The sequence below is a fragment of the Lolium perenne genome, chromosome 6 (genome assembly GCF_019359855.2).
Source record: "Lolium perenne isolate Kyuss_39 chromosome 6, Kyuss_2.0, whole genome shotgun sequence".
Taxonomy (NCBI): Eukaryota; Viridiplantae; Streptophyta; class Magnoliopsida; order Poales; family Poaceae; genus Lolium; species Lolium perenne.
Window position 1 is genome coordinate 4179998 of NC_067249.2, and position 27309 is coordinate 4207306.

The window sequence follows — 27309 nt, forward strand, 5'->3', positions numbered from 1 at the left end:
TGCTAGAGGGCAACACGTTCTCCCCTGGAAGCATCTTCTTTATTATTTTCAGCAACTTTTCAAATCCCTTGTCGAAGTACCATTCTCTGCCTTCCACTGCAGCAATTCCAGCGTGGTACCCAGCTTTTCTCGACCATTTTCGCAATTTGGGTACAACAGTTTGTTGTGATCCTCTAACATTTTCTCCAACTTCAACCTCTCCTTTTCATTTCCGCAGTTCATCTTCGCATCAAGAATGGCCCGACCCAAATCGTCATCCGGGTCATCAAAAATCGGCTCATCGAAAATGAGCTCTTCTTCAGCTTCATCTTCCCCATTCTACTACCACCGTCTTCAGTGAATAAGCTGGGATAGTTGTCACTATCCTCTTCTTCTTCGTTGTCTTCCAATATAACTCCTCTTTCTCCGTGCTTGGTCCAACAATTATAGCTGGGCATGAAACCATTCTCCAGCAGGTGGACGTGAAGGGTCTTCGAGGTAGAGTAATCCTTCATATTCTTACAGGAACTACATGGACAATACATGAAACCATTCGATCGCTGTTTGCCTCAGCCACGTTGAGAAAATAATGCATGCCAGTAATGAACTCGGGATGGCACCGGTCACCGTACATCCATTGTCGACTCATCTGCATTTTATATGTATATCAAAAATCATTAAGTACACAACATCATGGATATATGAGTGACCAACTTAATTAATATTCAAGTTCATCACATAAAACTAAGTTATTTTTATAAAAAAGAAGAGGGGCTCACCGAGGTGGTACCGTGCCGGCTAGGGGACGACGCTAGCGATCGACGGCGGTGAGGACGGGGATGATACTAATTAAAACCTACAAAACATACCATAATTTCAGCTCAAATTGCATATAAAAAAATAAAATCACTAACTTAGGCATTTCATCGAACACCTTGATTGCACTACAAAAATAGTACGAGTTAAAACTACCAAAGAACTGAGCTAAATTAGGAACGCCGGAAGGAAGGATGATATTGCTAACCCTTGGATAGATGTATGCCGTTAATCTTGTTAAAATGGTGGAGAAAAATAAAGATTATTGGAGTGTGAGAGGTGGAGAATATTTGGAAATGTGAGAGGAGAAGTGAGAATGAGATATATGCAGGGAGCTGGGCGCTGCCGCGCGATCATATAGGCACGGACCCTTTAGTACCGGTTCCTTACACGAACCGGTACTAAAGGTGCAACCCTGGCCCCACCACCGCCTGGAAATCGGGCCCAAACCCTTTAATACCGGTTCCTGTTACGAACCGGTATTAAAGGTCCATAACGAACCGGTATTGATGTCCCACGCACGGAACCGGTATTAATGCCCCCTTTAGTACCGGTTCGTAAGGGAACCGGTACTAAAGGCTTAGATGGATGAGAGGTTTTCTACTAGTGGCGGGCGGTACCGCTCCTCCTACCGCCTGCGTTGGCACCAGCCGAAGACCGACCATGCCCTCGACGCGCAACCAGTAGTTGCCCGATTTCCGCGAACGAGCAGCTCGGCATCATCCAGGCCTCTGCCAAGGCTGACGAGAGACGTTTTTGGTTTTCTTTTCTCGTGAACGCTCCCGGCCCTTTTATTTATGGGATTGGTTCGGTTCTGTGCACGTACACGATTTGTAATCGGTAAAAGGCCAAATCGATTTTCTGCTACACGGGTTGTACTCTCTTTTTGCCACGAAGTGCAGGAGTTGTATTTGGCTAAAACGCCAAATCGGTTTGCGTCGATTTCAGGTAAATATAAAAGGAACATTGAGACATTGAGTTGGAGCCAGATTCTGCTCCACCTAGAGCGGACGGAGAAAAGACTAGGCCTCCTAGCATCAGGTTTTCCTACCATAGTTTTGTACGACAAATAACATAAACAGCTGTTCTCACTTACCAGGGTAGTATTAGTTGTAATATGTATTTTACTGGGAGGGTAAATCGGTTTAAAAAATGTTGAACCGTAAAAAACATTATTTTCTTTATTATTAGCTAATATATAGTTAGAGGTCACTACGGGAGAGCTCCAATGTCCCGACGGCTGCTAGCCGTCGGCACAACACAGATGGCCGTCGGCACAGGCTGTGCCGACGGTGACCGTCGGCATAGCATCGTCGGCATAGTTCTGGTCGGGGACTGCCCGATCACCGTCGGCACAGACTGGCCGTCGGCGTAGATTGTTGTGCCGACGGTATAACCGTCGGCATAGTATTTCAAAATTTTCAAATTATTTGATGAAAAAAAATTCAAATTATGTTTTTTGAATTTTTTTTTTTTCAATTTTCTTCTTATTATTTTTTACTTGTTAATCTTTCACAATCACACTTAGTACACCTAATCTTAGGTCAAATTACACTTGTAGTCAAACTTCCCACTTGGTCACCCATCCTCACACTACTCCCACCCTAGCACGCTTAACTTCTTGGTTCTCTTCGGATGAGCTTCCATGAAAGAAATGACACCTTGTTGTTAATACTACCATATCAATCATATTAACCCTTTGACCGTGATGCCACACCTCTATATTTTTGAATTCTAATAAATTACTTAAGTAAACAACAATGAATATATATATATAATAATGTAGAATTTGAAAAACAATTAAATGATTTTATTTTTTTTGTCTTTTTATTTAATATGGAATAATTAATATCGGTAAATGTGAATTTGGCAAATAATATGTCTAAATTGATCAGAAAAATGAGGGGAATATAAATATGACATCCATATCATATTTTGAATCTACAAAGTTAATTTACCCAAAAATCATGAGCATTAGATCAAGTACCTCTAGTTTAAATCTAGTTAACTTTATTGAAAATGAGGTGAGAAACGGCCTCGGCATGGTATAGTTTGCCGAAATGAGGTCATATTTGGCACGTGTCTGGGCCCTAGGATGGGAAGCAAGACCCCGGATGCGGATTTCTAATCCGATCCACGGGCGACCATCTTTTCATTTTTAGTGTGTCCAAACAATTTTTATTTGTGAAACAGCTACATGGGGCGCATTTTAGTATGACGTGAAACCTCCGTGCGATGATAGTAGACCACCTACGCACCACCTATCAAATGACATGTGCATGCATTAGCTTTTTGGGAACCCATGCGGCTTCCGGCGGTGTCCCGCCGAATCCGCTGGAAACTGACCATATTTGAACTAGGGCTCAACTATTCGTCGCTCCAGAAATTCCGGAAAAAAATGTTTTTAGTTCTACAACGCATCATTATATGTGCTAATTTTTGTCTGTTTAGTTTGTTTGCGAATGGGTGCACCCGCACGCCCGGTACGGCGATACCGCATGTCCCGGGGGGCCTGTTTTGGCCAGATGACAATTTGAACGAAGTCAAAAAATCCGACTGAGCCACGTGGCGTCATTTTATATGTCATAGTAACTATTCCATTTGTCAAAACTAGGATATGGCAATTATTTTGAAAAACCCTTCACGAAAAGGGCTATCACCTCCGGAGTTCTATGGATTTTAGGAGAAATAAGGTAGGAAACGGCCTCGGCATGGCATAGTTTGCCGAAACGAGGTCATATTTGGCACATGAGTGGGCCCTAGGATGGGAAGCAAGACCCCGGGTGCGGATTTCTAATCCGACCCACGGGCGACCATCTTTTTATTTTTAGCGTGCCCAAACGGTTTTTATTTGTGAAGCAGCTACATGGGGCGCATTTTAGTATGACGAGAAACCTCGGTGCGATGATAGTAGACCACCTATGCACCACCTACCAAATGTCATGTGCATGTGTTAGCTTTTTGGGAAACCATGCGGCTTCCGGTGGTGTCCCGCCGAATCCGCTGGAAACTGACCGGATTTGAACTAGGGCTCAACTATCCGTCGCTCCAGAAATTCCGAAAAAAATGTTTTTAGTTCTACAACGCATCATTATATGTGCTAATTTTTGTCCGTTTAGTTTGTTCGCGAATGGGTGCACCCGCACGCCCGGTACGGCGATACCGCATGTCCCGGGGGGCCTGTTTTGGCCAGATGGCAGTTTGAACGAAGTCAAAAAATCCCACTGAGCCACGTGGCATCATTTTATATGTCATAGTAACTATTCCGTTTGTCAAAACTAGCGTATGGCAATTATTTTGAAAAACCCTTCACGAAAAGGGCTATCACGTCCGGAGTTCTATGGATTTTAGGGGAAATGAGGTGGGAAACGGCCTCGGCATGGCATAGTTTGCCGAAACAAAGTCATATTTGGCACATGAGTGGGCCCTAGGATGGGAAGAAAGACCCCGGGTGCGGATTTCTAATCCGACCCACGGGCGACCATCTTTTCATTTTTAGCGTGCCCAAATGGTTTTTAGTTGTGAAGCAGCTACATGGGGCGCATTTTAGTATGACGAGAAACCTCCGTGCGATGATAGTAGACCACCTATGCACCACCTATCAAATGTCATGTGCATGCGTTAGCTTTTTGGGAAACCATGCGGCTTCTGGTGGTGTCCCGCCAAATCCGCTGGAAACTGACCGGATTTGAACTAGGGCTCAACTATCCGTCGCTCCAGAAATTTCGGAAAAAATGTTTTTAGTTCTACAACGCATCATTATATGTGCTAATTTTTGTCCGTTTAGTTTGTTCGCGAATGGGTGCACCCGCACGCCCGATACGGCGATATCGCATGTACCGGGGGGCCTGTTTTGGCCAGATGGCAGTATGAACGAAATCAAAAAATCCCACGGAGCCGCGTGGCGTCATTTTTTATGTCATAGTAACTATTCCGTTTGTCAAAACTAGGATATGGCAATTATTTTGAAAAACCCTTCACGAAAAGAGCTATCACGTCCGGAGTTCTATGGATTTCAGGGGAAATGAGGTGGGAAACGGTCTCGGCATGGCATAGTTTGCCGAAACGAGGTCATATTTGGCACGTGTGTGGGCCCTAGGATGGTAAGCAATACCCCGGACACGGATTTCTAATCCGACCCACGAGCGACCATTTTTTTCATTTTTGGCGTGTGTGAAAGCCATGAAACCTCGAACATTATAGCTCATTTCTAAGAAAAAATATTTAGGTATTTGAAATATTCCATTTTTGATATTTTTCTATGATAGATCTTGGTTTTCTGCAAAATTTGATATATTATACTTATTTTTCTAAATTAGAATGATTTAGTTATGCTTTTTTGAAGACTGCCGTGGAGAAATAGGAAAAAGCTATGCCGACGGTATAACCGTCGGCACAGGTCTATAGTGGAAAAAAAATAAAAAAAAATGTTGTGCCGACGGCCAGAACTATGCCGACGGTGACCGTCGGCACCTCCAGCCTATACCGACGGCCAATTTAACGCCGACGGCCATCCTTGTCGCCGCGCTCCGGAGGCTCCTGTGCCGACGGCCCCGACATTTGGCCGTCGGCACATCTCCTAGCCGTCGGCGTACGGCAATTCTCCCGTAGTGGGTGCAACAATAGGACCATAGAAGATGAGCCGTGGTAACGCCTGGAAATTTTTCTTAGATAAAAGACCATAGGCCCGATGTTAAATTAATAATGCCCTCCCCAGCAAAACAGGTACATGATGTTGAACCCTGTACATACACAACACAGGAAACCGAGGAAGCTACAGCCGAAAAACGCAAACAACTGGCATGACTATTACAGTCTACGAAGAGAAGCAAACGCCGAGCAGGATACGTTGTCGGACCGGAGCTCACCCAAGCGCGGTAAATCAACCACCACCGCAAACGGTGAGAATGCACCACCGTCGCAAACGCCACCAGAGGCCAAACACCACCAGGAATCAACCAGCAAAGCTCACCAACCAGCGAGGGGCACCAAGGGAGAGCCCAACGAGAAACACCGCGGGTGCAGAACACCAATAAAGCCATGCCGAGGAGGGGCAGACATAATGCATGTTGACTAACGACACTAGGTTATATACGATTAAATCATACAAATCGACTGTGTGGTACATTACGTCTCTACATAACCTACATACTCCATAGGAGGATAATTTCAGCATTGACCCCAACCGGTACACAAAATGGAAGAACCTCAGCATCTCCTCTGAGTAGTGACAAAGCAGCGCCATTAGCTGGTTATGCATCTTACACTCCTATAGGAAACAAATATGGGTACCTACAGAATAATCAATGTCACCTCAGCAAGACAAATTGTAATATCCTCTCAAAGAAAACCAAATTCTGAATGATTCCAACATTAAACGTTAATCGGAATTACCATGAAACGCAAATTATATAAAGAAAACTGAAAAGCAGTAATCAAAAGATTATTGACAAAGCTAACATCAGAAATGAAGAACAACAATACAAGAAGAATTCGTTAGTGCAGCATATGTTAACCTCTTTCTACAACCGAAAAATATGAACTTAAATTTCAGTAGAAACTTAAAAATGGGTGACTCCATCAGAGGAAAAAATCAACTTCAAAGATCAAAATATCTAGGTGAGAAGCATGCTTATTGGAAAATAAGAACTAGAGAGTTTACAAATTAATCAAATTTAGGAAGTGTAAAACCAAAACAAACCGGTCATACATCATCTTACGAACTTGGTGACAGAGCCAAAATAGATATACCTATACCAGCAAGATCAATTTACCTTATATGTTCAAACAGTATAAAACATTAGCAGATCTAACGTGTTCAGAGTTTCTGATCCAGCAATTTCGACCCAAGCAGCCTACCTACAAGCAAATCAAGCCCAAATAAACTATTGAAAATACATGGATCTGTTGGATCAATGAGAAGGCAGTTTAAGCTTTTGTGACAAAATACATAAAACCAGATACAATTTTTTATGCATAACTATGATAATAACCCTTTAGTAAACCATGTCAAGGCTGTTTAGACGTTCAGGGAAACTTCCATCACCTAGAATGATTCATCAGCGTCTTTCTACAAGCGTACATTTAGGCTTCAAATAAAACATGCATAGATAAAGAAACTTCAATGATAAACTAAATATACACATATCAATAAGCAGCATACTATTAAGCTTAAATACCATATGCAATTTATAGATTTCAAATAAAAAATAATTGGTCAAATAAATTGAGTATTAGTATAGATATCAATAAAACTAAACATCCCGTCGCAAGCAAAAGGTAATAAATGGCCAGGAAGGCATCAATAGTAATGTTGTTGTATTTATATTCCTATTCTAGATTGATTTAGTCCATTAATTATATAAAGAATTACATGCCATCACACCAGCCAAGTGATAAACAAGCAACAAACTCAAGTTACTCTTACATATATAGTTGAATTTTAATAAATGAACAGTTATTGCAAACACATTCCAATAGTAATCGGGGTGATTCTTGTTATGTACAAGGTACAGAGGAATTACCTGGAGTGTAGAAATTTCTATATGGAATATGGATTTTATCACACCAGAATCTTCCTTTCGAAATAGAACTAAGCCGCATCGACTCGAGTTCGAGCATGAAGTCACGAGTGTGCGTACCCAGAATGATACTATTCGAGTCCTCATCATACCCAACCATCTTCGCCATTTCGAGGTCGCTGTGCATTTCCCGTTGGAAGAGACCTTCCAGTTGTATGGTTTCCTGTTGCAACACCCATTCAACATCATCAAGGGTCGAGATCCTTTTCCATAGTTGGATGCCAATGTTTGACATAACTGCGAGGCCAAGGCAACTATCATCACATGTCCGCCATAGCTGAAAAGAATAGCAGTCGGTATGACGGGCGTCCGCTGGCTTCTCAATGACACCAAGGGTCTGCCTTTCAATATCAAATGCAAGGATGTCACCTCCAAACAATAGCCAGCAAACTGTGTTCTCAATGAGGATGCTAGACCTCAACAAAGTAACGTTGTCGGTAGTCGGCGTTGAGGTAATATTTCCCCAGACTCCCGACCTCGAATCATAGAGGCAAGCGAATGTGTGTTTGTGTACGCTGCAGATCAAAACCACTTTGAACGGCCTGGAGAAGCCATCGCCATGCACGTGCCCGCCCTCTGCATCAGCGCACCACACCGCGGCGTGCCAGACGTTGGAAGGATTCCTCTCGGCGCTGCGGAGCCCTGATGGAAAAGACAAGGAGCGCCGATGTCCGGTGAGGGGATCCCAAACAACGACCTCGCGCCCCAACTGGTTGATCAGGATCACCTGGTGGATTAGTACCGCGAGCCCATGGCGGCAGTCGAGGAAGTCCCAGTGGTCGAAGGGCCTGCTGCTCTTCGGCGCAGCGAAGCGCTTGGCTGGGATGCTGTCCAGAATAGGAGTAAAGTCGTTGCCAGTAATCATTTTGAAGAATCCCAGTAGAGGAGGTTTCCCGTGGTGTTGGCGGAGGCGCCTGTGAAATTGTGGATGAGAGAGGATGTTGTGCCAACGCTTGCAGACGAGGGAGGCGCGAGGGAGAGAGGGTGGCTTCAGGGGGAGGCGAACGAGGATCTCCTGGAGGAGATCATTGTCATCCAACGGGGTTATCGAACAGTTGTAGCAGTCGTCGAGGACCTTGGACATGGTCTCGCCCGGCATTGACATGCTTGGAATCGTCGGCCCTGCAGCAGCCACAGACAATTGTACTAATATCTATACCTAATAATAAAGGGAGAAGCGTTTCCGTGGTTTGGTCCGTTTGGTCCTTGTGAGTTGGCTTCGTCCGTCGTTGTAGCCGTGCAAAAGTAGGAGTTATGTTGGTGTTTCTGTCGTCCGTCACGCGTGAGCGCTTCTTTGGCTTTGGTATAGGTCACGTTCGTATAAGGTTTGGTCTCCGTCCTTGATCAGGAAAAGAGTCCAGATCGATATACGTATGTTAAACGCTCATATAAATACATCGCTAGACCGAGCCTCAGGGAATCTCGATCGATCTTGATGATGGAGCGGCGGCGTGGATTGCGTGAACAAGGGAAACAGGGAGGCGCTAGAATCGTTCGGCTGGGCTGCCATGGTCGATCGCCGCTGGCGCGCTGGTGGAGCGCAAGGACGCTGCCGCCAGGGACGAAGACCAAAGGGAATAGGAGGAGTACGTCGCGGTGCCCATGGACTCTTTCTGATCCGACGCCGCCGACTACGACTTTAGACGCTAGGGACGCTCAACATTTGGGATGTCGTGCCTGCCGACGAAACTGAAAACGACGAGACGAGATCTACCACGACGAACATGAGCTCATCCTGGTTTTAGCACCCCGATCATGGACTCCCAACCAGGTGGTGTAGAAATTCTGCTCTGCTGGTTCTTGCACTTCTGCTAGCGCACCATAGAAAAATTGGGGATGCAGAACGACGAGAGGAGGCCGCTTCTGTACCGGCAATGGACGCGGTGGTGGAGCTCTCGCTGAGGCCGCACTAGAGGCGACGGTGCACCCCTCTCCGTGGTCGCCACCGTCGACTGGCCGTGGTGCAGGATTTGCATCCATGGGGTGGCATGGACTTGGTCACGCCAGGCTGCGAAGGTTCTGCAGATGACGGGCGCGCGCCATGGCTCTTACTGGCGCCGGTTGTGTTAGTATACTCCATCGTCTCCCCGTGCGGTGGCGATCTGTGATCGGTGCCGCTGATTCATGCGAGGGGCTACGATTGTCAAGGCGTATGGCTTTCAGAAAGTTATCGCAGAAACTGACTGCCAGATGATTCAGCGGGTGTGGAATTCAGAAATAAGGAGAGATGAGTGGGAGTCCATGTACTCCGTGAGAGTCTGAGACGAGAAATCACCTCACACTTTCTAGGAATTCAAGCTGCTGTTTACAAAGCGTGGCGCGTAATCTGTTGCTCTTGCCTGTGCAGATGAGACTATACGCATAGCTGGTTGCTTTCCAAATTTTGATGTAATCCCCAGATTTTGTAAGTGAATATGTACAATTAGAATTGTCAGATGGATCAACGGGCCGGTGAGGTAGTGCAGCTGTCATCTTTCTCAAATTTCCTTCACAAATAAAGAAGTACTTAATAAATCAATTAATGGACAAACAGAGCACCAAGACAATAGAACAATAATTATAAATTGTGGAAATTTATGACAAATGTGAATGGAAAGGACAGAACAAGTCTAGGGTATATAAAAGGGCAAAAGGTTATTACACCTCTTCAACTCACTTTTTTATTTGTTTTGTGCAAATTAAAGAGACAAATTTATTGGGTGTGTGTCAGAATTTATTCTGCCGTGGCAAAGCATTTCATCATATGATAGTGAAATAAGGAATCAAATTCCACATGTGCGCACCCATGCTTATATTGGCTAATTACATGAAAGGATAGCTGGCTCTGTAATTGAACGAGATCGTGGGCTTGATCTCTACACATGAACCACATCGAAAAATTTCATGAAAGGGAAGTAGGAAAAATAATGAAGTTGTATCCGTAGCGAAGCACGGACTTTGTCCTAGTATTCAATAATATTCGATCTGCAAACCATCCAACAAACTACATGCGTCCACATCATCGATCGCACCAAGGGACTGACCTTGAACAGTCGGCTTGACTGCTGCCGTGGAGGAGGAGTCCTGTCTGGCCGCCGTTGCCTAGCTGGGTTGCGCTGACGATGGATTCCGGTCGAATCGTTGCGCCGCAGTTCCTGTCTGTAGCTCGGCTCCGTCTGTTGTTGACTCGTTGTACTTATATGAGCCCAGTCAAATCTAAAAGCTCAAGCCATTATACAACTCGGCTCCAAAAGGCCAGGAGGCTAGCGAAACAAACTCTGGATCGAATCCTACTCCTCCACGGCAAAGAAAATCCAGCAAATCCTTTTTTTTTTTTTTGCGAAAATTCCACCGATCTATTAATAATCATCAATAGCAGTACAAACTGACCCAAAAGTAATAAAAATTACAAGTAGGTCTTTCGACCACCAAGCGACGACTACAAACACTGACGCGAGCCGAAGGCGCGCCGATGTCCTCGCCCCTCCATCACCGGATCCGGGCAAAGCTTGTCGTAGTAGAGCTTCTTGTAGTAGACAAACGGGAAGTCGTCGTGCTAAGGTCCCAAAGGACCAGCGCACCAGAGCAGTAACCGTCGCCCAAGATGACAACTTTAGATCGGAAGAGACTGACCTGAAACCACACCAACGAACACGAAAACTGATCGGATCCTGCGAGATCCGCCAGGCACATGACTCCACGCGCCCTCTGCTGATGCTAGACGTACCACCAGAGCGAGGATAGAGCGGGGATGACCTTATTCTGACATCAAGATGGAGCCGCCGCCTCACCATCCCGAAGAAGACACTGAAAATAACCTAACAAAGAACAAAAACCCTCCCGCCGGCGAGAGTCCGTGGTCCGCCACACCTCCAAGGCCCTAAGGCCACTGGAGGGGGAGCGGACCAGCAGCGTCGCCGGCGAGGGGACGGAACCCTAGATGGGTTTTTTGAGCCGCCTTGCGATCGCTTCACGTGAAGCCCCGAACGTACCGTAGAGTACTTCCATATTTTATCACACAATATAAGAGAATCATCGTCAACACACGTACATATATATACGTCAGGAGGAGCATATCTTGAGAGCTTGATCGACCGACGGCCGCCGTCGCACAGCTGAACCCCGCCGACGCGGTGGTGGCCGAGCCCGACGAGTGTAGCAGGCGCATGCTTATCTGCATACTGGCATACTGCCATGTTTCTTACTCCTTGTGCTCGTTGCTTTGTCCTGGCTCGTGGTGGAATTCCGTCACTGGGTATTTCAAGACGATCAAACAATAGCAACCGCGCTGTTGGTTGTTACCGCGGATGTCCTACGGATCCTGGCCCTCATCCGTGCGTGCTGGCTTGTGCCCTTTTTTGTGCTTCTCATCGTCCAGTGGTCTCATGGTAACCCGGAAGGACATAAGTTTGTAGATGAGGATTTTTACGATACCCTGGTACTCCAAAACTATCAATAATCCTACACCTACGGAGAGGACCTACGGAATTGGCTTAGAGACTAAACGTGACTTTGTGTGGTTGGATAAGTAGTTGATGCGGTTGTTCTTTTAGCAAATCACCAAGCACCAGTGTTAACCACGTCATCCCATAAGCCTTTTTTTTAAGCAAATAGCCCGTAAGTGTAGCATTACTACAAAACTATATGGTGGAGTACCAGGCCGATCTGACCGTCGGTGATGTAGAGTAGTGTCTAATTAATTATTTTGAGAGTCCTAAATAGGTAATTTGCGCAAATTTTCAGCAATTTGCACTTTAACCCTCCATCCTGATTCCAGATAGAGCCAAGGCACCCGATTAAGACCGGCGACTCACCAATCGTCAATCGATTCCGCGATCCAGCCTCGCACTGTGCCGCCGCCACTTCTGGCCTTGGTTGTCGCCTCCGACGTCTTGGTCGAAGGTCCCTTCCTTCTTCCTCAACTCGTGCTGCCGACCCGCTCGATCCCGATCTCCGCTGCGCCTCTTGATTCCCGTGGTTGCGCCACCGCCTCGCGGCGCCTCCTCCGGCCACCCGGTTTTGCCCAGATTTTAATTCATGACCGTATAGCCTGTGTGTTCCAAGTGGTGGTCAATTTGAACAAACTGAAACAAAGGAGCTAGTGCTTGGGGTTAAGCTGCTGCAGAAATTTATTTGGCAGCATGTTGAATAGCTGTGTGCAGAACTAATTAAACGTAGTACAATGTCATATTTTGACATACAAGAAGGCTTGGTTATACTTTGTTTATATTTTTGAAGCAACTGTATGCTGAAAAAGGAAAAATGATGTTAGAAAATATATTAAGTTTCTGATTCTATTTGGAGCCAATAGGAATAGTTGATGTTTCATGATGTTTTAATATATGAGTTCAGCTTTTTGTTATGCCAGAAATTATTGTTGAGCATCTCTGATATCATATCTAATTTTAAACCAAATGAATATTGTGGGACAGAAAGTCTATGTCATTAACTCATGGATAGTTGCTGCGCTTATTATAATTTGGTGGAACCGTTACAACGGTAGAACTTTTCCATGCCTGCTAATGGACAACCGACAAAGATTTAGGGCCACGTCGATTCCCCCCTTTACGCGCGCACCGTTTCTCCATACCCAAAGTTTCCCAGAACGGGAAAATTTCCCAAGTCTACTTCACCACCACTAGTACAAATCAGGCTTCCATTCGGAGCAATAGTTCCGGTCGCCTTACGAACCGGGACTAATGTTATTTCTCAACTTAATCTTTCAATTCGTGTTATTTATTGCATATATATTGATTTGCATTGCAAAATTTAAAGTTGATTACAGAATTGGTAAATGGATCGAACTAAAATGCAAGTCAAAATTTTCTTGTGGCATACCCTATGATAATATCCTAGATCCACCACTGATAGTTCTTACAGATTGAGTATGGTTGGTGATCATGTAGTAGGGCTGATAATTAGAAAACAACTTAACTTAGCTACAATTGAGAGTAATATAGGTAGATACTAGCTAGATGACACCAATTAAGGACAAGCTTGCAGATGCAACTGCATCGAGTTGACATAATAGTGATGCTGAATCCAGAGATTTGCGACCTAAATTTGGATTTAAGATTCGGTGGAAGAATCTTCGATGTCAACTGCCCCATTGCTTGGGTGGTCCGAGTGTTTTCTTGCCCATTAAGCTCATCCTCGGAATCATACTCTTGGTCAGCAGTGATGGGATTCGTAGCATAGAAAACACAAAATTTCCTACCGCAAGAACGAATAACAAGCCAAGATCTAATCTAGTAGATGGTAGCAACGGGATGAAGATCATGAGACTAACCCTCGAAGATTCCAAAACCTACGAGATTAGATCTCGTTGTTGATGTAGTCGATCACTTGCCGCTTTCAAAAGCGCGTAGAAGATCTTGACGGTGCCATAGTCGGGCAGCACCTCCGTACTCGGTCACACGTTCGGTGTTGATGACGATGTCATTCTCCCCATTCCAGCAGGCAGCGGATGTAGTAGATCCTCCTCGGAATCCCGACAGCACGACGGCGTGGTGTCGGTGGTGGTGGAGATCTCCGGCAGGGCTTCGCCTAAGCACTACGGGAGAAGCGGGAGGAGGGGCGGCTAGGGTTTGGAGAGAGGGAGCTAGGGATGCGACTTGTGCACCTCTTGGGGCTCCCCTTGCCCTCCTTTTATAGGTGGAAAAGGTCCATGGGTCGTCCAAGACCTGCCCCCAAAGTTTGGGAGAGTTCCGGTAGGTTTCCAAAACCTACTAGAACTAGGACTCTTTTGCCAAATCCGAATCTGCCTTAGGGGAAACTTCTTAACCCTTAAGGAAAACATGGATACACCTATTATGGAACCCTCCGGACTTCCTTAGACAGCCCGGGTCGTCCCGGACACTTCCGGAACCTTCCACAATATTCTGGACTATTCCGGTCCTTCCAAAACATTCTAGAAGCTCTGGTCAAAACACCAGACTTTTTCCGAACCCCGTAAAATGACTTCTCATATATGAATCTTATTCTCCGGACCATTCCGAACCTCCTCGTGATGTCTCGGATCCCATTCGAGACTCCGAACAACATTCGAGCTCCATTCCATATCTCATATCTAGTTAAAACGACATCAAACCTTAAGTGTGTCACCATACGGTTCGAGAACTATGCGGGCATGATCGAGACTCTTCTCTGATCAATAACTAATAGCGGGACCTGGAGATCTATAATAGCTCCCACATATTCAACGATGACTTCGTGATCGAACGAACCATTTACATACGATACTGATTCCCTTTGTCACGCGATACTTTACTTGTCCGAGGTTCGATCATCGGTATCTTCATACCTAGTTCAACCTCGTTACCGACAAGTACTCTTTACTCGTTACCGTGGTATGTCATCTCTTGTGACCTAGTCACATGCTTGCAAGCTAATTAGACGACATTCCACCGAGAGGACCCAGAGTATATCTATCCGTCATCGGGATGGACAAATCCCACTTTTGATCCATATGTCTCAACTCATACTTTCCGAATACTTAATCCCATCTTTATAACCACCCATTTACGCAGTAATGTTTGATGTAATCAAAGTACCCTTCCGGTATAAGTGATTTACACGATCTCATGGTCGAAGGACTAAGTAACTATGTATCGAAAGTTTATAGCAAGTTGAACTTAATGACTTGATCTCACGCACATCATTCACCTAATGATATGATCTTATTATTAATAACATCGATATTCATGATCAGAAAACCATGATCATCTATTAATCAACAAGCTAGTTAAATGAGAGGCTTACTAGGGACTTTGGTTGTTTACACAACACACATGTATCAATGTTTCCGGTTTAATACAATTATAGCATGGAGTGTAAACATATATCATGAACACTAAGATATAACAATAACCAATTTATTATTGTCTCTCAGACATATCTCCAACAAGCAGGCCATGGCCACTCGTACCTATCAAGCTCCCTCAAAAACTGCAACACACGTGCATGCAAATAGACAGTTAATAGATATACATGCAAGAGTAATACTAGTTTATAACGAAATTAAGAAAGTTTTATGAGTTACCTTCGGCTTTGGGTCCATCGCGAGACATCTTCTAAGAAAAGCTATAATTGCTTGGTCGACCTCCTCCTCTGTCTTCTCGCGATCTCCGATCGGTAATCCTTATGTTTCCAACTGGCCTCCCAAGGATCCCGAGGACCGACCTTCTTCTTCTGTTTCAATTAACGGTTGTCGGATCCGAGGATGGAGAGCGCCGAGAGGAATGGTGCATGCTTTGAGCATCTCATCGTCGGAGTCGCGAACGTCAACCCACAGTCAATCTTTGCCCACTCTTCTGCAAGCATTGCCTGCCTCTCGGCCCTACGGACGTAGTAGTCCTTGTCCACCTCCACGTAGCCTTTGGTGCGGTACTCCTCTCTCCAGTCGGTCTCTTCTTCATCTTCGTCATCGTCATTATCATCTTTTGTGTCTTCTTCCTCCTTGGTGTCTCCCCTGTTCAATTTCTTCTCGGAGAGCTCGCCGTCCCCCTCATTGTTGATGGTGGTCTCCTCTGATATCTCTGCATCCTCCTCGATCTCGCTCTCGGTCTCCACGCCGGCGCTGCTTCGAACGCAGCACTTCAAGACGAAGTACGTCATGAGGTCGTCATAGCCCAGCCTAATTTTGCCGCACGCAGCGAGCGCGTTCTTGGTCGATGAGCTCGTCGGAGGAGAGTGCCGCGGCCGCTGCGAGAGGCACTGCTGCCGCCGGATCCAACATGATTGATAGATTCGACGAGGGAAGAGCTTTTGTATCGAGTCCAGAACTCCGGAATATATTACGGGACGGGATACATTAGATCGATGGACCGACCTGTATCTCTTGTGAGATATATATATGTACGTAGAGTACGTGCATATATGGAAACGTACACACGTAATAACCGATTCGAACTGCAGGTCGAATCGAACTCACAATCCAACACTTCACGGTTCCATATTTCCCATCCAACACCATCTACGTATTTAGCTCCGGTTTACTCGTTTTCCCAAAAGTTTTGCTAAAACTAGCGCAACTTTTTTACTCCCCATTTTTTTTGATAAATGGAATATATTAATATTAAAAGATATCAATTACATCTAATATCTGCAACAACGCAACACCTTAATGGCAGTACGGATGCACACAGCCAAAAAAGAGAAAACAAAATTAAGAAACAAAAGTCCCACTCCAGCATCCCAGACCTAGCAACAACAATATATCCAAAAGCGACGCATTCAAGAAGGGAACGGTGTACCAGCACCGTCGTCGTCCGACCAAATGTCTTAAGTTTTTACTCTGAAGATAGTCCCCGCTCTTAAAACAATGCCTGCAACAAGATCATCGCCAGGCACAACCAGTTAAGGCCAAACTTGGGTTTTCACCGTGAAAAGTAGGACTCTGAACTTCACCTGTGCTAACAACTTCACTGTTGCGGAACCCGGAACGCCAAGCAAGTCCCTCAACATCGCAGAGACTTAAACCTCCCTTAGAGCAACTATAACAGATACTAAAAAAGGGGCCGGAACCGAAAAATTCCGGCGAGTTTACGGGTTCAGGCCGAAATAGGCGCAGAACAGAGACCGAACTCGTGGACCGGCCCGTAAACAGAGTTCGGGGGCCCGAGAAAATCGACGGCCGCACCGTATTTATACAGGGCGCGGGGGTGAGTTGGGTTCCAAAACCCTACTCCCCCGCTGCCGCTCCGCTGCATCTCCGCTCCACCTCCGGTGAGCAATTTCGTCGCCGTCTTCGGCTCTTCCTATCTGCCGCCACCACCCCTCCCTCCGCAATGGCGCGCGCAAGACGGGCCGGTAGGGGAGGGGGCCGAATCGGCGACGGGAAATCGCCACCGCGTCCACCGGCTGTGCGGTCGGAGGTGGACCGCGCGAGGCGGGTGCGCTCTGACATAGCTTGGAAGCGGGCGGCACTCAAGTGGCCGCAGGTTCGCGTGCCGGCCAGCGCGCGAGGAGGCGCGAAGGGCAAGCCGAAGAGCCCCCCCCCCCCCCCCCGGGCTTGTGCAGCCCGTCGCTGTCAGCGCTTCCACCGCGCGGCGACGGCAACGACGACAACGAGGAGGAAGACGGGCCGCTTCTCACCTGCGGGTGCTCGGCGGAGGCGGCGCTGTTCGAGCTCGCCGCGCTCATCGTCGCATAGGAGTTGCCGGCGCGGAAAAACCCTCCTCCGTCTCTAGAACAGCCCCGGTGACAATCCCGGGCTAATTTCGTAGTTTTACTAGTCTAATTAGCGAGGTAGAGTAGGTTTAGTGAAGTATTTTGGGTAGTATTTGTAAGTTATGTTCGAATATATCTCGATCGGAGCAAGATTTGGTTTCATTTCGCATGATCGTCGGAGAAAATTATCCGGCGACTTTTGATTCTGTTTTCAGTTTGCGTTTTCGGTTTCTATTATGCGTGGCGACTAAAATCATCCAAATTGAAAAAATGGGGATACCGAACTCCGTGTTTTCGGTTTGAAAAAATACGGGCACTACTGGAGATGCTCTTAGCTAGTTCACTAATCCGGTCTTCATGATATTCCTTCTTCTGAACTTCACCATGGACCAAAACGTCGTTTGATGTCAACACATAATAGGGCATCGCGCTGGTCCCTCCGAAACCAAACGGTCGGAATAAAAGAATGGATGTGCGCGATCGAATACCACCCGATCCAGCAAACTCCACTCAAAAGATGCATTGTTCCATTTGCCGGCGGAGCTTTCTAGAATTCATCACTCCAGCCAGATCAAGGCAGACTGGCCTCCGGCAGGTCTTCATCTTCGCATGAGAGAAACCCGAGGACCGTCACCAACAAAGCTAGACCAATATCCCCCATGCCGCCAGTCACTCCTGCCGAATCACCAGAGAAGAAAAAGGCGGCGCGGATGATGCATAGATCGCAGCCACCGCCGAAGCCGCCGGGGACGAAGGCCGCCACCGCTCCACCCACTCCTCCATGGCTACCGGCGAAGTGCATAAGGCCACGGTCAAGCAGCCGTGCCGCTCGGCGTCCTCAACCTACGCTTCATCACCTCCCATGATGCGCCACCACAGAAGCCCTCTCCTCCCCATCGTCGTTCGACGGGAGGGGCGCCGCCACCTCCACCAGAGCCGGTAGCAGTGGTGGCCTGAGGGGCGGGGGAGGAGGTCCGCTGGGGTTGGAGGTTGGGGGCCTCCGCTGCCACCTGGGAGGGGGGCGGCAGGGGAGGGTAGGGTTTCGGGGGGCATTTCTTTCTTTACTCCCCAACTACATTCATAGAAAGAAGCCACAGCGAACCGAGTTCAGTATTTGGACAAGAAACAAAATGAAAAGAAAAACATCTAGAGAGTCCAGGCTCGAAACCGAAAGAGGGAACAAAACAATGGAGTAGTTGACATCCCTGCTGCTCCTTTGTTAGAACTAAAGCCATCGAGCCAAGCTAAATGAAGACAGAAAAACAGAGAAGCTTAATTATATAGCTCTAAAGAAACGACAGTTTCTTTCCCAGGCTTGACATAGCCAAATTTCTTCATCCCTATCCTCCTCGTAGCTCAGCACCTGTGAGTGATAGCGCAAATTTTTCTCTTCGCAAATTTTGGAATCGGATGGTACGTGTACGCTCAGCTCCTGGACCTGATGTGCGCCTCCAGCTAACCCGTTGACCATCTCTTGACTGCTGTTGCTCCATCACGTCTGTATCGCTTAAGTCTGTTGCAAATTATACGCTCTAGGTAGTTCAATTGTACGTACACGCATGGAACCAGCCAAGGGACACCCCTTCGCCGATGGTGAGAATACTAGGCATAAAGGTCAACTCAATGAGCACATGACTCATGCCCCAATAATCCACCCCAACACATGGCAAGAAAGCATTGAAAGAAATATCACAACAGAATCACTATTGTTGCACAAATATATATGATGTGCACGTGCACCTATCAATTAGCCAAGAGTAACACATTATTTACAGGGTGCTTCCGCTTAGCCACATTAATTTTTGAAATACAAAAATTAATTTTATTACAAATAGCTGATCGCATTAGTGGAATCAAACAGGAGCTCTATTAATAGTACATCATCCATATTCGTGTTGCATATACAAGAGTCAAGTATTATGCACACACATCACCAAAAAAAAAAAATTATGCACACGCCGTGGTCCAAATTACTCTCTCTGATTTTATTTACTTCGCGTTCTAGTTTTTTTCAAAGTCAAACTTTATTAAATTTGACCAAAAATATAAAACAAAGTATCGAGAACCATAATACCAGAGGCATATTATAAGAAAATACATTTTATGACGATTTTAAAAGTTTTGATCTTACATTGTAGATGTCGATATTTTTTCCTAAATATTTAGTCAAATTTTAGAAAGTTTGACTTTGCCTAACCCAGAGCGCAAAACGGAGGGAGTAATAAACGTAACTCTTCATTTTAAATTGGATCATAAAAGTGACTGACAAGGTTCCTGGATGGAAGAACTTGTAGGGTCATTGTCAATGTCAACTCTTCGGTCCAACATATTTCCATATTTCAGCAAGAAATTGATTGTGACCCGTTTTAACTGCACCAGGCTCTTCCACGTGCTCCTTGAAGTTAGCCTTGTCGCTCAGCTCTTCAAATGCATTAACAAGATTTTGTAACCGGGCAACAAACTCGATTAGAAGTGAGGCAAATGTGGCCAACGATAAGGCACTTGCACTTTCATATGTTTTTGACTCTTCATCTTCAAGTGGGAATTTTGGATGGAATGATCTTCGAGCAGGCCAAGATAGTAGCGCCTTGTAATCATGCATTGTTGACTGCGAATCATATATGCTAACAAACGAATTAGCGGGCAAACTCCTATAATGGTTCACCAAAATTTGATCACCAATTTTAGGTTCTGTCACTTCATTCTTCATTTCTTTGGCATGGACATTACTACCATTCAATGCATCATTTATTCCTTCATCATGCTTGCTAGTGTTCCATCTTTCAATATTCACCAGAAGATATGATTTCTCATCAATCTTTTTTTGCAACTCCTCGGCTGCCAAGTGGACATCAAATAAAATATCTGAAGACCTCAACTTGGTCATTGTCTTGACATTGTTTCCAAGCTCACACAACACTTTAGCACCTTCTCTTCCCACTTTATGAATTTGTGCAATAAAGACCTTTCTCTTTTCTGGTGATGCCTAGAAATAAAATCAAATATATATTTACTAAGGAATAAATGAAGAACTTCAACAGTTCATTAAGGAAACTATATTAGCAAACCTGAATTTCTGAATGAATGCAACCATGCAATGCCATGACTGCAAAGTAACAATGCCGCAATGCTCCACCAACTTTCGTGAAGCTCTTCCAAGGATAGCCCATCATTTTGTAAGGGCCATGGGGTGGTTCCCATATAGCAAAACCTAACTAGAAACAAAAAAAAAAAACAATTCATAATAGACTAAAAAAGGTGAGACAATCTAAATAGAAGTGTTTGCTTTAGACCAGTATCGCACCAGGGTTTCCTCTTTTACTGATTCCTCGATAGCTTCCCTGTACCCACTGTATAGACTATCATCAGAAGCTTGATATGTATGTAGTCTTGATGGTATCCTTTCATAGTCCACGCATTTCAGGTATCCATCGACACAACCTATAGTGAGTAGCCAAAATTAGCACTAAATCGTAAAAACCAAATGTATCTACAATCCATGGCATTCCAATGACACCATAATTTTTTTTTACCTCTTTTAAATGGAAACACTAGTATTATATGGTGTGTGTACTCATATTCTTTTGGGGGGGTGGGGGCTTTGGAGTTACAACATTTTAAGAGTAGCTAGTGTACAAGACATATGTACAGAGAGCATACAAAATAATGAGATGTGAGAAATAGTATAATTGTAAGCATGTTTTTGGAGTGGTGTGTTGCAGGACTAAATGGTTATACCTTCTAACGATTTTGCAACACCGGCAAAATTCTTCGCGACCGAATTGTGCAAATCCTCTCCAGACCAGATTGGGTAAATACATATATTTATTCCAATGGTGAGAGCAGTACCAAGACCAATCAATAAAAATCTACTTACAACCTTGTCAGTGATCTTCCGCGTGTTGTATCCAGAGACCATGACAATAACGTATGTCACCAAGAATATACGAAATCCATAATCATAAGGCTTCATCTTTGGATGTAGCTTGGCCAAGTTTGCGCAAAAAGCTAGAGTTAAAAATAGATGAGTATTAGCCTACAAGTCTGATACACTTATATGAAATGAACCAGCAAATGATATACTTACCAACAGTAAAGATGCTTGTAATAAGAATCATGTCTTCCATTTTCCCCAAGTTCTTAGACAATACGGCAACTGCTAGTGCAAGACCTCCAGCAGTAAGTGTTCCTAATCCCCTGTTGAAACATTTGTTTAATGTTGCACCTGCATAATAGTGGACTATATTAAGAAAACATAGTACTCATTTTTTTTGAAGGTGTTGACAAAGTAAAAAATAGCATAAATAAATATAGGTCCACAGTGAGAGTCAGGTATAACAAAGCCATCATAAATAATTGATACTTTTTTGCATAAAAGGTGTTTTTATGCAAACCAACAAAATGGAGTTGCTAAGTAATAAATGCATGCCAGCGGGTCCATATTAAGAGGTAAGGAGCGAATACTACGAAATATGCATTTGTGTGAATCCTACAATCAGTAATAGAGTAAAGTGTTCCATTCATTCAACTAGGATCACTAGTAGTAAAGCTTGGTGGTACTTTCCAATACTCATTATAATAAGTTGAAAATAATGAGACGAACTAACACAAAATAATATGTCCATCTCCATAACCACTTCAAGTATGGAAGTAAACACCCCATATGTAGCAGGCTAAAGAAAACACAACTGTCATTATGTTTGGTTCCTACTTTCTACTCTAACCCACAATGATATTATGAAAAAACACATCACAAAAAAACAATATCCTTATTCTATTGCTAGTTAACAACTACATGTACCTTTCGTTAATATTAGTTTCTCTTCCAAACAATATCCATTTCCTTACTCAAGTGTTTTTTGCCATATCATATACTCCCTCCCTTCCATTTTAGCTCTCACGGATTTGGATGTATCTAAATACCTCCAAATCAGCGAAAACTAGTATTGAACATAAGGAGTAGTTTGTTCTACAACTATCCCAATATCAATGTGGTCTCATGTAACAATACAATATAGTGATATGTTTCTTTTTAGAAAAAGCATCTTGCTCAGTTTCTAAGTGGTGGCACATCACAAATAGAATCTGCAATCGAATGATAAAAATAACACTAACACCACTATCTTAGTATATCTAGTATCTATTTATTTAACCCCGGGTCAGCACCAATTTCGGTAGCATCCTGCATGTTTGCTGCATAAACAACAATAATGTAAGGTCTATAGGTGAACCAAAATACTTATCTACCATGCACAACAGATATCGTCAATAGATCCACCCTCGGAATTTGAGATTTACGTCGGCTCCATTGCATTCGCATCTATATCCCCTATTGTTGTGTTTGTATTTAGTAATGTCTCTTTGAGATTCGCACAGGCTCCATTGCATGAGAACTTTTTACCACAGATAACAATCGTCTCCTCCATCTAACCGTTGCATACAGTTCTCTACTTATATGTAAACATTTTCCAAATGGTGCAAATGATATACCTTTGGAAAGATAATGAAATTGCACAATTTTTGTGTTCTATGTTTTTTCAAGTTCTGCACGTTATTTAAATAATTTTTAAAAAAAGAAAATATTGTTATATTCAAAGGAGTGGATGGTGCTTGATGATATTCACTACAAGAAAAGTTCTGATAGACAACGTCTCAAAATCGTCCGCTAAGGGGTATTTTTCGTCGCCTATGGGCCTAACCCGACGATATGGGTTCTGTTGTGGAAACTGCGTCAGGCAAAGTCCTACGACGATTTTTTCGCTCCGTCGCGCTTGGGCGCCCTTCCGCCACGGAAAATCGGACCGTTGCCCAAGTGTTTCCGGGAGCCCGTTGACTGCTGACGTCATGCAAACTGACAGGTGGCAGACGCCGTTAACTGGCAGTTAACGGCGTTAACCGGCTGAAACCCCGTGGTAGATGGTAGGCCCACACGAGGCCTGCCACGTCTTAAGCGGGCCGGCCCATTAAGTTTGCGGGCCGGGCCAGCTGACTTAGTTTGACCGGTCAACTATATAGCTGGGCTGGTCCATTAGTTACGTGGGCCGGGCCTAACCTCTAAGGTTGACTGGTCAAAACTTTAATGGGCCGGCCCACTAAGCATGTGGGCCGGGCTGAATGCACTCGTTTGACCGGTCAACAGGCAAAAGGGCCGGCCCACAAGACATGTGGGACCCACTTTCCTGGTATCGGGCCGGCCCATTTACAAAGTAGGGTCCACATTAAAGCAACTGGGCCGGCCCAAGAAGTTAGTGGGCCGGCCCAATTAGCATGTGGGTCCCACTTTCCTGCTATCGGGCCGGCCCATTTAGTACGTGGGGTCCACATTAGATCAAATGGGCTGGCCCAACAAGCCGATGGCCGGCCAAAAGCACCTGTGGGTCCCACTTTCTGTTAAAGGCCCACCATTTAGTATGTGGGGTCCACCATATAACAAGTGGCTGGCCCAACAAGATAGTGGGCCGGGCCAAAAGCACCGGTGGGTCCCACTTTCCTGTTAAAGGGCCAGCCCATTTAGTATGTGGGGTCCACCATATAGCAAGTGGGCCGGCCCAACAAGATAGTGGGCCGGGCCAAAACACTGGTGGGTCCCACTTTCCTGTTAAAGGGCCGGCCCATTTAGTATGTGGGGTCCACCATATAGCAAGTGGGCCGGCCCAACATGCTAGTGGGCCGGGCCAAAAACACAGGTGGGTCCCACTTTCCTGTTAAAGGGCCGGCCCATTTAGTATGTGGGGTCCACCATATAGCAAGTGGGCCGGCCCAACACGCTAGTGGGCCGGGCCAAAACACAGGTGGGTCCCACTTTCGTCTTAAAGGGCCGGCCCATTTAGTATGTGGGGTCCACCACAAAAGCAATTGGGCTGGCCCAACTAGTTAGTGGGCCGGCCCAGTAGTGGGTGGGGTCCACCTTAAAGCAAGTGGGCCGGCCCAATAAAAGTGTGGGGTCCATAGTAAATCAAGTGGGCTGGCCCAATAAGTAAGTGGGCCAGCCCGTTTAGTTGCTGTTTATATGCCGGCGTAATAGACGCTTTAGGATTTTGCGGGCCGGCACATATGTGATTTCGCTTAATTGGGCCGTTTAAGGGATGGGAATTCGTGATTTAGATGCTGAGAATATTTACGCAGCATTGATTTCTGTCGGATAGCCTCACTTACCACAAGCACCAAAGAAAAAATGCGTGAAAGAACTATAAAAACTAACTAAATATTACATCAGCTGCAAGGCATTGAAAAAATATTACAGAACCCAGAGAAATTGAATGGTAATTAAACCTAGCAATACAATGAAGGGATCCGGCAATCTTTTAAGTTGTCCATGCAGCACCTATATCCGAAACAAAGACATTACAAGTTAAGACAGCAACAATGGAAAGGCAAAGAAACTACAATATTGTTTGCCAAAGAATTTGGAACTCATCATTTCGTCGTTATAACAAGATCATTGTAATGCGCACAATAAGCAAACAAAGAGTGCATGCCGCATACCAACAGTCAATATAACAAAGCATGTTAGAATGAAACAGCAGACTTACTACTGTCGAGTCCCATGCAAACCAACATGTTCAGGGAGTACAAAATTGGCATGAACAACATAGTAGCAGGCTATAAATTTTGTAACAACGACTGAGCAAGATGAAGTTATGATGGCTACATCTACAGAGCAGGGAATGTAAACCAAAAATAGAAGTTACGATGGCAAAAGCTAAAGAGGAGGGAATGTGAACCAACATGTGCCAAGTGCAATTACTTCATTTTGGCCGTGAACTAAATAATACTCCTGAACTTATAGTGAAGGGGATGCAAATCAAGATGTTTCGGGATATAAACTTGTAATGAGCAACACATAGAGGATAGTTAATGCTGGAGCTTAGGATGGACCAGATACAGAATATAGTGGGATCACCTGTGAACTTGTATAAGAGGAAATGCAAACCAATATGTTCAGCTTTCCATATGTGAGCGTCATGCCAAGTCAGAGAAACAAGTCAATAATGCAGCTTTTGAAGAACAAGATGGCACGCAAAATTATTATCTAGTAGTATGACAAGTTTATTTGTACTACAGGCTAGAGAGCAGAGTGATAGCATGCCAAACTAAGTCCTTACTTTGTTAGCTTACAATGAACTAGATACAAAACAATGGCATCACCTGTAGTACAGGGTATGCAAGCCAACATGTTCATGGAGTAAAAAATTGGCACAAACAACATAGTAGCAGGCCATAATTTTTGTAACAACGACTGAGCAAGATAAAGTTATGATGGCTAGATCTACAGAGCAGGGAATGTAAACCAAATATAGAAGTTACGATGCCAAAAGCTATAGAGCAGGGAATGCGAACCAACATGTGCAATTACTTAAAATTGGCCATGAACTAAATAATAGCAGGATGTTACTATAATACCTATAATTTTTGTAACAACGTCATCGCAAGATAGAAGTTATGATGGCTACATCTACAGAGCAGGGAATGCAAACCAAAATGTTCAATCGCTTAAAGTTAGCAATGAAGTAGAAAATAGCAACGTGTTACGGTCATAGCTAGGAATGAACTAAAAGAGCTTCAGACAAACAAGCATCTGAACCCAGAACATGGCGCTAAAACAAGGGACTTACATTAGGAGAAGCACTATGTGGGAGTCACAACAGATCTTCCTGGGGTTGATAGATCCGGTGATGAAGTACGCTACATGTGCTACTTGGGGTTGGAGAGACGGCCATTACACTTCATGGTTACTCATCTCATCTGCAAAAAAGTAACGGCGCGTCGTTAGCACAAACAGGTTCCCCCAAGATTAAACAAGAACTTGCAGGCAAGCAATAGAAAAGCGACAGTAGAAGAGTTTAGATCATGCACGGCGCCGGTGAAGCAGATCCGGTTCATGCACAGCGGTGTCGGTGAGCAAGATCCGATGCGGTGGAAGACGGATCCGGCGAAGCGGCTAAGCTGAAGCGACTGCGGTAGACTGCTGGATGAGCATATGGTTTCGAGGTACGGCGGGGATGATCCGGTCCGGTTGATGACGGCGTCGATGAAGCGGCTCCAGCAGGCAGCCAGATGACGAGGATCGCGAGGGCTCGGGTAGGCCAGGGAAGTCCGGCGGGGATGTTCCGGTGCGGTGGTCGTGGAGGTGGGAGAGAGGGACTTGGGAAGTTCCGGTGGGTGGTCTGAGGGAAATGAATTTTTTCTGGGAGGGTTTCCGGGCTAGGGAGGTGGTGATCCAAAAAATGACGGGCATACCCCCCACCCCCCCCACCAACCGACCTTTCTGTCATCTCCGCAGGGGTAGAATGGGAATTTGGAAGCGTGTCAAATTTTTGTATTTTGTGGGCGGGAAGTTTTGCCGCTATGAGATTTTGAATTTGGCTAAGGTCCAACTATAATGATTAAAAAATGTGAGACCGTACTAGTACCTCTGTTCAAGGCCGAGTGCAAAATCAAATCATCATCACATTAAATACCGGTTACTACCATGATCATCATCTATCTCTGAAATTGGCTCATCCGCTAAATCTTGCAAATTATAGTGATAAAAAATTGTGAGACCGTACTAGTATTTTAGTTCAAGGCCGAGTGCAACATCAAAACATCATCACATTGAAAATTTGTTACCCTGATCATGATCTATCTCTGAAATTGGTGCATCCATTGCAAAGTATAATGCTAAAATTTTGAGTGACCGTACTAGTACTTCTGTTCAAGCCCGAGTGCAACATCAAATCATCATCATGCTGAAAATTTGTTACCATGATCATGATCTATGTCTGAATTTGGCGCATCTGCT

At 44.9% G+C, this 27309-nt stretch overlaps 1 protein-coding gene across 1 annotated transcript; it reads right to left on the reverse strand.

The window, feature by feature from the left end:
- Positions 1–19833: 19833 nt before the first annotated feature.
- LOC127310907 (aluminum-activated malate transporter 9-like) lies at positions 19834–22951 on the reverse strand. The gene is made up of 6 exons (XM_051341525.2): positions 22927–22951; positions 21613–21786; positions 21264–21533; positions 20830–20966; positions 20594–20740; positions 19834–20511 (listed from the first exon to the last, which is right to left on the reverse strand). The coding sequence occupies exons 1-6, from the start codon at positions 22949–22951 to the stop codon at positions 19834–19836; spliced, it is 1431 nt and encodes a 476-aa protein (XP_051197485.2).
- Between the last annotated feature and the right edge of the window lie 4358 nt (positions 22952–27309).